The sequence below is a fragment of the Atta cephalotes genome, assembly GCF_000143395.1.
Source record: "Atta cephalotes unplaced genomic scaffold scaffold00017, whole genome shotgun sequence".
In the NCBI taxonomy this organism is placed as follows: domain Eukaryota; kingdom Metazoa; phylum Arthropoda; class Insecta; order Hymenoptera; family Formicidae; genus Atta; species Atta cephalotes.
The window spans coordinates 4,444,752-4,458,132 of NW_012130081.1; the positions used below are offsets into that span (position 1 = coordinate 4,444,752).

At 30.7% G+C, this 13,381-nt stretch overlaps 1 protein-coding gene across 1 annotated transcript in view; it reads right to left on the reverse strand.

Moving 5' to 3' along the window:
• LOC105618553 (calmodulin-beta-like) overlaps window positions 1-13,381 on the reverse strand; it is a 28,834-nt gene that overhangs the window by 3,127 nt on the left and 12,326 nt on the right. Inside the window, exons 3-4 of the mRNA XM_012200085.1 lie at window positions 4,804-5,046; window positions 753-786 (exon numbers count right to left, since the gene is read on the reverse strand). Of these exons, the coding sequence (XP_012055475.1) occupies window positions 753-786; window positions 4,804-5,046 (277 nt within the window). The remainder of the gene's footprint in view (window positions 1-752; window positions 787-4,803; window positions 5,047-13,381) is intronic.

Consider the following 13,381-nt stretch of genomic DNA (forward strand, 5'->3'; position numbering starts at 1 on the left):
TTGTTAGTAGTAGAAACTAATANAGTATAATATATTATTAATTAATTAATTAATATTTATATATATTATTATATATATATATATATATATATATATATATATATATACTCTTATATAGGTTAGGAATAAATTGATCTATGAAAGTTTTCTTAATTTTTCTATCTCCCTTCTGTCTAGTATTATTCTAAAGAATAAGATTATAACTAGAAGAATGCAAATGTCGCAGAAAGTTAGATCGTGAGTTAAATATAATCAATATTCTTGCGTGTCAACGATGATATCGTTAGAAATAATGACCCATCGTAAACTATACATCAATTATTTACGTTCAAAGAGTTTATTCGTTTAGATTATCTAGTGAAATATTTCATTGTTTGATATCTTTTAAATCTATGTACTATGCGTTCTGTCTCTTTTAAATTATTTCTAATTCTCATTATAACTGACTCAGCATCAAGATATTAGGTAAACAGGAAAACCTGCCAACTGGCACACACACTATATAACGGTAATTTTTATGTCTTTCATGTACGTATATTAATTATTTTAAAGAACCGTTTATATTACAAAATATTTTATAGATTATATATTTTATAATACAAAATATTAAAAGCACAAATGTCACGAATTTAAAAAATATGAATTATGAATTTTTAATTCTATTATAAATTATTACATTAATTATTACTGATTTTTTAATTATTTTATGACTTATTTTATAATTATTGAATTATTTACAATCGTTAACTCACCTGCTACCTGATCTTCTGTGAGTCCATATTCGGACTGAAACAGAGAAAAGGACAAACACCTATCATTTCGTATAACGCATAATGCGATTTTGTTTGATCTATGAATTAAATTTCTATTACATATGCATACAGCATCAAATGGCATCTATAAGATATTGCCTCTTATAGGCGAATGATCTTGTTTTAACTAGTACTCTTCTACGATCTGTTCTCGTATGATACTCGTATGAGAAGGTATTGAAGAAATTTTGGCGAGATGCCCAACGCTAGAAACTCCGGCGCGAAGGGAGGTCGTGTAATGAATTATTAATAATAATGTGTCGCAACGTGACAGCGAGTCTCACGACTCTGCTCGAATACATTTTATTTCAATGATAACGATTTAAACGAGTTTTTTTAACAAAAATTTCTTTCTTAACTTCAACACGCACACTTTTAAGTTTCCGCCATGGTTCAAAGAAATCTGTACTCTTACTTACACTCAACTGCCTAATTTGACCATCTATCGTGCTTGTTAATCTACGCAGCTGTCCATATGCGTGCGTGTATCTCTTTTCTGTTTCCGCCATGGTTCAAGTGTCACGCCGGTCGTGTCGGGAATGTGTGTCGGAAGCGACCGATGATGAGATTATGCCAGATTATACGTTAACTGCGGATTCGTGGCTATGTCTAACGTCTGATGTCTCGTCCCAATTACCATCGAGTCGCCATCGAGACCGACATTTCTCTCTCATTACAAGCGCGTCATGTTCGACGTCCGATCGTCAATGCGTAAAAAGAAAGAAAAAAAGAGACGTAAACCGCACTTTTATCATAATCTTTCGGAATCGAAGTCAACGCATATATTCGCGATTTATTGAAAACTATTCGAAGAGAGAAAGAGAGAGATAGAAACCGAACTCTAAGACTACCAGCTTTCTCGTTTCTATTGCCGAAGAGAAAGAGAGATGCAAGCAATCCGAAAGACACTCAGACTTCCCGCCATTTTTTTTTTGCCATCGATTACATTTATTTGGATGAGAAGATAAAATTGAGAAGTTTAGTTCTAAAACTCGTCGTTTTTCTCAATAAAACGAAACATCGAAAGAGACGATCACATCGAATCGGGCAACTGTGTGCACGATATTCACATGGGCGACACTATTCGAAAATGTGATAGCTCGCGAATGAGTAAAAATAGCCGACGCGACGCACGTGTGGCATAGAGAAATACGCGCGCTTGGAATACGAACTTCGCGCGCCTCGCGTTTCGACCGGATGAAATCAAGGAACGTACCGCGATTCGTTTCTCCTCCTCGTCACTTCGCTTTTCAACGATTTCAACTTTCGCGGTCAGACACGCACATTATTTCGCGTACGCCTCGAAGGAACACGCTTGCCGCCGCGGCGCGACTTCCGAACGCTCGGATGTTGACTGTCGAGTGTGATTGAGCATAGTATGTGTGCGATGACAAAGAGTGTGTTTAGGACTTTGGCAATCTTAGTCTGTTTTTAACTACCAGGTCCCCTCTACGGTTAGATGCTTAGGTGACTATTCCTTTCCTCACTTCTGATTTGAAGCATGGACAGATATTTTGCTTGTCATAACTTTGCGCGTTAGATCTAGCATAATGGACTTTCTATAATTTAATTAATGATCAGTCATAGTCAATTATTCTTCTCATATTTTATTGTGATTGGTCAATTTCTTATGGTTTAAGACTTAAAATTTAGGTAATAGGTTTTTTATTGTAGAAAGTCCATAACATTTTAATAATATTAGCATTAATATTAATCAAAAGTTACACAATATTAACAAGAAGAAATACTTAATAATTTAATTCTGTTTGAAGATATTATAAATTTAATTATCTTAATAAAAATTTCTTCGTTTGACATCACTTTAAATATTTTTATGAAAGAGCATATAAAAAAATAAAGCGGAAACAATTTTTCGAGTATAAATTGAATCTTAAAGGATTATACTTAATGTAATTTAAAATAATAATTAAATCATACGTGATAAAAATAAAAGTATAAAAAAAATTAAATTTTCAATGAATGACTATATATGACATAGAAATTATGCGAAACAAATATAAAAGACGGCCATATAATATAAATAATCGTAATAATAATAGTTTATAATGAATGCAGAGAATAATAACATGCTAGAATTGAATGTGCATATGCAATTTGCATAAAGATCAAATATCAGATAGATTTGAAATTGTCAATAGTCAATCTGGAACTGCAATTCCAAAATAGAGTAAGCGATCGATGAACTGTCGCTAATTATGCCAATAAGGCAACATTATTTTCCTTCGACATATCTTGACAACACGTACGTGTTATACATTAGCTGAACATGAGCAACTTATCGATCGCTCATCGCATTCAACTGGGTCAGATCGTGCCGTATTTATTGCCAATGTGCACGCATTACGTGAAGTGCACGCTAAGTTAACAAAGGTGACTTATGATGCGATTCGATTTGTCATTGATAATTTCGCTCTTATTTCTACGAACAAAAATAATTAGGTGGTGGCCTATTCACGCAAATCACTTGGGAATATTGCTAATGATTTTAAGGCAGACTGAGTAATTAATCGAAATTAACTACGGTATATAACGTTTTTCAACTAATTTTTACAAGCTATTCAAAAAAAATACAATATTAAATTCCATTTTAGCTCAATTTCTTTTAAGTTGAAGACAATTTTTAAGAAAAATTGTTTGTTAAGTATATGAAATAATCAAATTTAGGTGATATTAATAAATAATTAAACTATATACTAAAATTCTGAAAAGTATATTTCAGAAAAAACGAAATTTGAATTTCGAATCACTGTTTTACTGATATAAGACTTATCACATATGATTTACGTGTTATTGACAATCGACACATCACTGTAATTACATACATCGTATTATGATATACATCAATATTGCATGCACATATACGTCTAAATTTTCATAAAGATTTATCGTATCAAATTAGATGTGTAATTCTAAGAGATGATAAAACAATCAACTTCAAAAATTTTTCTGAGCATAAATTTCATGCTAATTTTGAAAAAGAATTTTCAAATCTATAAACATAATATATGCAATAATCCTTTACGAAAATTATTGCGTTTAATCAATAAAATAGACGAATCCTTTTTAGAATCCCTTTAATCATTTAAATTCAGTTTGCGAAAAAAAATCCTTTATTTCTATTTTATGAATTGTGAGATAAAACGGGATAATTTGAAAAGGTTAATGATAGAAATTTTTAAATTGTACAAAAGATTGAATATAGTGTATTCATACAAAACATATATTATCAGTAGTATATGTTTTGTATATTTAATTGAATTAGAAGATTATATATATGCGATCCCAATCTTATACATAATTTGAAAATTTCTTTCAATCTATTTCATTTTACTCTAACTACAAAAAATATCAATATTTCACTCAAGGTAAACTTCAAATTCGTCATCAAAATGAGACTAGAATTTTGAGAAATAATCTCTTATATTTTCACTTCCTTACACTTCGAAAGTGACACAAATTAAAAAATGTGTTTTCGAATTATATGAATGATCGAGTTACGTAAACATTATCTTATCAATCATTAAATGTGAACTAGCTTAACTTCATAAAAAAAGGATGATTAAAAAAAATCGTTAAGAAACATTACTCAATCAAAAGGGAATAATTTAATTTTATAAATAATCGTCAAAAACGTTACAATTCAAAAAAGTGTTGAAATAACATTTAATTGTTAAAAATATGTTTTTTTGCTGATATTATTTGATTAATCAACTTTCTATCAATTTAAAAAATAGTTTTCCTATTTTCTAAGAAACTTAATTTTTTAACTTATGTCACTTGTGAAGTAAAGGAACAATTTATAAAAATGTTTATGGTTTAAGTATATAAACCTGCTAATTTCTTTGAAATAGGACCAAGACTAAAAGAAAATTTACGTATAAATGAATAGCGATTTACGTATAAATGACTAGCGGATAAAACATTTTGATCTTGAATATATGATGTGACATTGGTGATCTTATGCACTCACCAGATTAATAGTAACAATGAGATCATATTGTTGCCGTTGTCCCTTCTTCTTGTTTTTGCCAGTCTTCACGGAAGCCGCCTTGGGTGTTACTTTCACTTGACCTTTTTGGGCTGTCGGCTTCTGGGCCGGTTTCGCTGCGACCTTAGCACCCGGCGCAACCTTCTGACCAGCTGCTGGCGCTTTCTGACCGGAAGCACCTTTTTGATTTACATGACCCACGCCATCCGCTGGTTTGTTGCGTGCCTGTAGTTCGAAAGACAAAACCTCTGTTAGGTATTAAGTACAACGAATTTTATTAGAATAGACAGAGTATTATATTCAAGTAGAACAAATGTAGGATCTTGTATATATGTATATATATAATACATATATGCCAGATTATTGTCGGAGTGAAGTACGATGCCGAAGTTTCTTTCTCTTTAACGTTTAATTTTTCCATTTTTTATATTTATATTATAAATTTTGCAAGCAAATTAATGAATTGGCAACTGTCATATTTTGTGAAGTTTTTGCCTTTAGAATTTTGAAAATTATAACATACAGTGTATATTTATGTAGTTACATGTAACTTACACATATTTTTAAATATTTCTTCCTAAAGTATCACAATTGAATTATCAAGATAGTATGACTCCGATATATGAGAGAATTTAATGTTATATTTAATTATTATAATTATTATAATTATTATATAATTATTATAATTAATTATTATAATTAATATCATTTCAGTTTACCTATAATTATCGCATTAACTCACTGTGTTAAAATCGATTCAATATATAATTTACGAGAATTATTTACACGTTAGTCTGTTTATACGTTGTGGGTAAAAATTTTTGCTGTCCGAAAAGTGAAAATAAATTCTGCAAATATATGTATAAAATAGCAAATCTAATAAAACAGAAGTTTGGTGACTTTTTTATCAACAACACGAGATAAAAGACGTTTAAAGCAGGATCGTTATGACTCTTTAGACGACCTAAAAATAATCTTTTTAATTAATAATTAACTGAACGAAGAAACTGGATGCTTCGCGTGGGCGAGAATGCCAACAAGATAATTATAGATCTCACTGTCTAATGTGATCTTGACAGAGTCTACGTACAAACAGAGTTTCCTATATACACAATTTGCAAAAATACTAATTTAAGATTTTTCAAGCGTAAGACAATGCTGGAATTTCTACTTTCGTGAGACAGTCCTCAGTACTTACAGTCATTTGTCGATTATCCACAGACAGCTTCTAATTTCAAAATATTTTCAATACATCAGAGAACATAAATTCATGCTTTAAAAAATCTTTTGTACTAAATATTAACTTTACAATTTTTAATCGAATAAGTATTGAAATAAATACTAAATTTATTATTAAAATGTCTACTCTAGAAAAAAGCATCTGAATCGTAAATTAATTCTAAATTTACGTGACTATTCTAAATGTCTATAACAATGTAAATATAAAATGTAATATTAGTAACTACATAATATCACAACGAATCGAATGTATACACGACTAATAATAGCATTCCTTATGAATAAAACAGTGATCTAATGCACTAATGTAGCGATTATGAAGCAACGTATATTCCTGAGAAAGCAGAATGTCTTTAAAAATAAAATAAAATAAATTACGTGCGAAATGTTACATCCCAATGTAAGGTAATTTGTGCAGTTCTTCATATTATATAATTTTATTAAGATCATTTTAATTGACCTTCACAGCGAGATTTTATATCTTGTTAATAAGCGAAGTTCTGAGCCAAGGTAAGATTTATATTTAACTTTCTTTATACTTGAGTTTATTTTAACTTTCCAATCTCTTCAAAGTCATATTTTCCTCGAAATATTTCCAAAAATATTTCCCAAATACTTAACATTCGTATAAATAACTTTTATCTTATATTTTCAATTACTCATTAAAAAAGGAGTTCATCTATATATTTTATCAATGTATTATAATACTATATTACAAAGTATTACGGCAATTACCGTATGTTATATTCTTCAATAATCAAACATTCCAACACAGTTCTGTTAACACAGAACACAATATCGCTACAGAGCTCTCCTTCATCCTCTCACCGGTAACAAATCGGTAATAACCAAAATCGCGGTTGTTGCGAGAGATTCGAGAGACGAAAATATGGAAAACAATCGACACATCGATCGGACCGGGAATACGTTGAGTATGATCGTTCGTTGCGCATGCGACGCCATGAACGGATCGATCGCGCGGTTGTATATCAAAAGTGTATTAAAACAAATATATTGTTTGATATGACAGCCACATGTAGCCCCGCACGCAGTCGTATTAAGAGATCCACAAGTATCGAGGGAAACAGTTAATGTAAATCGCGCTAAGCGATTGTGGGACTCCCGTGTACGACCGTTACAAGACGATCCATACAGAGACGGTCCATGCTTGTGTTCGCTTACGTAGTAATTTTCATTGTAACGCTTTTCTTGTCTTTCCGCCCATCTTTATCAAGGCGCAAGCGCATTTCGGAAAATTAAATTGCAACTCGGTCAAGTTTGGAAGTATCAATATACGACCTTGCACGACTCCGGTATGTCTTATGAGTTTTCATTCTAGCGAAACGAATGCGTTTCTGGATCGTTTCTAGAATTTCTTGAAAATCAAGATATGTGGGAATGTTGGGAATGTTTTACTTCAATCATTATTCATTAGTCAATAGTTTCTAAAATTTTTAAATATAGACATTTTTATAACTGTCAGTATAAGATAAATTAGTGACAATTGCAGTATCTCGAGAAATTTTGTGATAAATTTTGTCTCTACCGAGATATATCTTTTTGACAACGTCCATGTCACGCAGAAGCTTCTGATAATATATATATACATACATATATATATATATATATATATATATATATATATAAGAAGATAATATATAATATAGATATCATGGAAGTTATTGTATGTTTTAATTGTGAAGAAAAAAAAAATTTATACAGAAAAAAAAGATTTATTAAAACAACTAAGAACTTCACAAACCAACAAATTTACAGCCATAATACATGGCCAATCAGTTTTTTATGTAAAGTTAGACAACTAAATAAAATTGACGATTATAGTTATGAGCACAGCAAATTTCTTAATACAGCTAAGGTAAGTTTCTACGAATCAATCTAATATATACATCAATCTAATATATACATCAAAATTTTTAACAAAGCATGCTAGCTAATGTTACTGTTGCATATTTTTGCTATAATGAAGAAAACTTGATTATATAAACAATTTTCATTTTTCATCAAAGAAGCTGAATTAGCATACTGATAATTGTTTATAAATATAATTTCTTTGTTAAATTATCAAATTTTTTTAGTTATAAACTTGCACTAGCAAGCTATAGCTTTGTTGAATCATCCAATCTATTCCGTACATGTATTTCCCACATTCTTTAAATGTTTCTTAAAATACGGCATAATTATGTTGCTAAAATAGCATCAAAATTTTTGCACATCTTATTATCGTTATGTGTCCGTTAATCCGGAAATTGTTATCCGCACTCTAAAAAATAGCGGTGTTTATATAATTTTTATTATATTGATATTAATATTAATATCAATGGTGAGAATTATATAGACGTATTTATGTTAAATTTACATTGATATTTTTTAGAGTGTGAGATATTTTTACACTCCAGGGATGAAAATATGTAAAATTATTGTAAAATATTGTATAGATATTGTGAATTTAACATATTTTTTCTTTTTTAAATACTCTTCACGAATTTAAATATACGATTTTATTGAAAATTCACAATAAAACGGTGTTACATTAATATAATTAAAAAGCTTCATTTTTTTAGAAATATTATTATAATAAGCTACTTAATATGCTTATTCTGTTTAATATTTATCTGACTACTTATTTTTTTCAAAAAATTGTGATTAAATCTATATCCATAATATTCTCAAATATTAATAAATCATAAAACAATCAATAAAATGTTGTTAATTTATATATAGATGATTTTAATTGGGGTGTAAATGTAAAAACACATTAGATGATTATTTATATAAAAAAATGTGACTATACTCCCAACTCAATACCTATTATTTCAGATTATTTACAATTGTCGCTTTGACTCTCTATCGTTTGCATTAGATATATAATTCAGATATATAATGCAGTATCAATGTTGACAATTTCAAAAGCAGAGCTAAGACAAGTGTTTTTCAATGTTTATTAATTTGAATCTTCTTTCGTTTCGTATGAGTTGCACACTTCGTAATTCCCATGCAACCACACAATGTTCTCGACCTGTACAATATATTTATTTTTTTAATCGAAAACGCCAAGAAGGCCCATATGCTTGTTACAAGAAGACCAATATACTTGATTTGTATCAAGTGGCAGTCGACACACTGGAGTTCAAGACCACTCAATGTCTTTTTCGTATCCGTGTGTATTTCTATCCGTTTGCAAAGTTCGTTTTTCGCTATTGCAGAGGCGAACTAGCCATAGATAGTCTCGTTCCCGGGGAAGGAAATTAATAACGATCGCTAATGGTGCTTACGAAAGCTTGCTAGTGGTGCGGGGTGTAGAAGCGGATGACTTACTTTCATCCGGTCGATTAGATCGGATGGCGCGTGCATCGTGTCCATTTATCGTTCGTACGCCAGCGCATAGTGTGTCATAGTAACACAGTTACGTATGTACGTTGAGTAGCGACCGCGGAAATGTGGATTTAGGTCGCTAACTGCGGGTGTTTTACATTACAGAATAGTGTGACTAAAGGGTTGATTAGCCTTTAGGGACTATCGATTTTATGAGTCCCAAATGAAACTTTGATAGTCATTGCTTATCGTCGTTACTTATCATCAATTTACGTAGATATATGTACATCGTCCCGCGATTTACGTAAACCGAAAATAGAAAACGATATGAAACATAGTGTTGAATAAACTGAGAGAGAAATAAACTTCGCACAATAATAGAACTTTAATAGTCTTTACTTAATCGTCATCAATTTACATATATGTACGTAATTCCGTGATGACGTATATAGATCGAAAACAGAAAGCGATATTAAATACTAGAAACGTAGCGTCGAGAAAATAAACGTATAATAATATATTAAAATATACTAAATGCATCATAAAAAATGAAAAAAAATAATTAATAACGCTGGAAGCTTAATAGTAAAAATTTATTAAAGTAATGAACTTTATTTGCATATTACAGACAAAATATGAAAGAGTATAAAGCGTAAGATTATTATTTCTAGTCTCTTGATCACGTTTTGCATATTCAATTTGCATATATTGATAAATTTTTGTTGACGTCAAATTATCGTCAAATTATATAATTTTATAATTAATTTGCCTTTAAACTTTTACACTTTGACGCATTTTAGGTCAAAGCGATCATTTATTCGAGGTAGGTATTATTATTAATGCATCGATAGGAGCATCGCCTGTGATACGTTGATAAAAAAAATAGTTTTGATTTTCATCAAATTGATTGCATCACTAACGCTTTGCGTATTAATAATTTCTTTGTACATAATTGGATAAACGGATTTTTAAATATCGATTTAAACATCAATGTCTTCAGAATATTGCAGAATTTGTCGAAACAGATTAACAAGATAAAAAGTTTTTAATGACTACTTATAAAACCATTTATCATCGGACTTGTTTCCATCATCTTGATATCAATACTGTCCAATCAGATAAAATCTCGAGTGCACTTGTGTGCAAATCAACAAGCTCTCTAGCATTGTTGTTGAAGCTTGAAAAATGAGTCTCTCAAACTTTTTTCAAGCTATGAGACGTGCCGCAGCTAACCTTTTTCTAAAGGAAAACAAGAGTCATAATCATCATACAAAGTGAACTCGCGTGTCGCACGTTGTAAAGCTTTATCTAGATCGTTGCCTTCTTAAATAATGTTATGCACGCCATTTTTTTCTTTCGCCAATACGATTAGCTTTGTTTCCTTTCATTACTATTACTTTCTTTTAAAAAGATGACATATGTATATATGTATCTTCTTTAAAAAGATGACAATATACCTGCAGAAACGGCGAAAAATGTTCTTAAATTCGATATGTTCTAGAAATCGGAAAAATAATATTATGAAATATACATGGTTCACTTTGTATCGTAGCTGAATGTATCTTCTTATATTATCAACAGATACTATACCATAGTATTACGAAAATATGGGATATGTTTCTGAAGAATGAGAGATATAATACGGTTTCTTATATTTTTTTATGTGAATAATGTTTTCTATTGTAAAATCATCTGATTATCATCTGATTACATGTGTTGCGATTCATTGAATATGATAAATATAGATAAAAAAAAAGATATTGTGAGAATAAATTTTCATAATTCAATTATGAACAAATTAAATGCTAACGCGATTTATTAGTGACCTGGTTACTATACAGTTTCATGTATGACAGTCTTGATGCGACTTTTTATTATGTTAGTCATTTGTGCATATAAATTTCATTTCTTAATTTTATTATTTATTTTGTGTTTTAATATTCTAATCTATACAGAGTGTTCGAAAATTCGCGACTCAAAATACCATAGCAAGAAAGTTTAACTCCTAAACTTTAAGCTAAGCAAATAAAAAAGCATGAGTCTAACATTTCTTGATGATTTACAATTACAACATCCAGCCAAAGTCCATTAAAATCATTCAAAGGAACAGTTTCGACAGTCTCCTTATTAATGAAGTTAAAACTTGCTCATTACATGTATAATTAATATTAAATTGATACATTAAATTTGTATGATTTTTAATTAAGCAACTATAATTTTTTATTTTTAGCTTATTTAATATTTTATTACATTGTTTTATTAAAACGAACAGCTATTTATTTTACTTATATAACATTATTCAAAATATTAATACGTTAAACTTTTCGATCTCTGATTGAATTAAACAGAGATGAAAAAAGTCCATCAGTAATAAATATTTCTTCTAAATAAATATTTGCAACATATTATCTAACGAAGATCCTGTCGATTTAATTTTGTTCTTTTTGGCTGCGTAACCGCACACACATGCACCGTACGGAATTAAATTTTGTCTCGAATATTTCATCAACTCAAGTTTTGCTCGGAGTGTTTGCGAGCGAGACCCGGAAACCTCTTTCGAAGGATCAATAATTGGGGATGATTGCAGTACCCTTGAAACGCTATACTTTGCGAAACACTGTAGCATCATAAACCAAACAGAAACAACGGTGATTGCCGTTGCAAAAGTTGAGTCGCTTTCATCGATTCCATATAGTATTCCCAGTCGTAAAGCTTTCGAATATTCCGTAGCGTACGTTGCGTTTTTCGCGGGCAACTCTCTCGTTTTAATTGCAAATTTTTGAGCAAAGATTTTGATGATAGCAATCCGTTTAAAAATAAGCTGAAATAAATTACACGAATACGCACGTGATTGTTACATAACGAAAATAAAAACTAGAGCCTTTTTAAATCTCTCTGATTACGCTCCAAGATATTCGGAAACAAATTTGCACCGAAACTACGAACCTTTTGTTGAAATTGTGAAGCTATTGATGGCCTAGATTTTCCAGATTGAATAATGTCTCCTGTGGCAAGATTTACGAGCACGAACCGCGATTTCAGGCCACGGGATGACTAATCGGAGAAGTATCGCAAGAACAAACGATACGTATTTGCTGCTCAATTTGTTACATGCAGAAACAATCCCGGAGAAAAGCGTTTGTCCTTGAAGCGTGTCACTGCACTTTCCGTGCAAGGTCTAGAACCGATTGATTAATAATTAAATCAAATAACGCAGCCGCTTCAGCAACGAGCGAGGGCACTGTGATGGTCAAAGGCATCGATCCTCATTCTCGATTCTAGACCATGCCTGACATGAGCACGAGGTAACACTCCTCTTTGCTTTTGTCCCGAGACTGTTCCGTGACGATTTCTCGTTTGTTCTTATAACGAATGCGAACAATTAATCTTTGCTAAGTATTAAGGGTGTGCCAGATTTAGGAATCATTTCAAGCGCTGCAAAAACACATATGCCTTTTAAATTAAATCCCTGCTATAATTACAATCGTATTTGAGATACCTATCTCCGAAATGAGATTTCAAAGGAGGTTTCGATCGTAGTACACTGAACGCAATTATTTCAAACAATCTCGGTCCATTTTCGATTTTACTTTTTTATTTTCTTTTAATATGAAAATTATGTTATGAAAATGTTCAATCATTACAAGTAATGTCAAATTAGTAAATTAGACTCTATGACTGCAATTTCACATTAAATCTCGCGGTTTAACTTACGAGGAGTCTTTTCTCGAGTTCACTTTTCTTTTTAAAGCACTCTTTAGAGTCCAAAAGGCGACTAAAATGTGCGAGAAGTAACGATTTAAAAAATTATTCATCTCTGTGCTTTCTTTCGATGAACAGTTCTGTTACATTTATTCAAGTTCCTTTATTCATTTTTCCATAATTTAACGGTCTAATAAACACCGTTAAATCTTTATTGCAGTAGAGCATTTCGCTTAATATCAATCTCGATTTTTTTTAATTTCTCTCTCTCTCTCTCTCTCTCTCT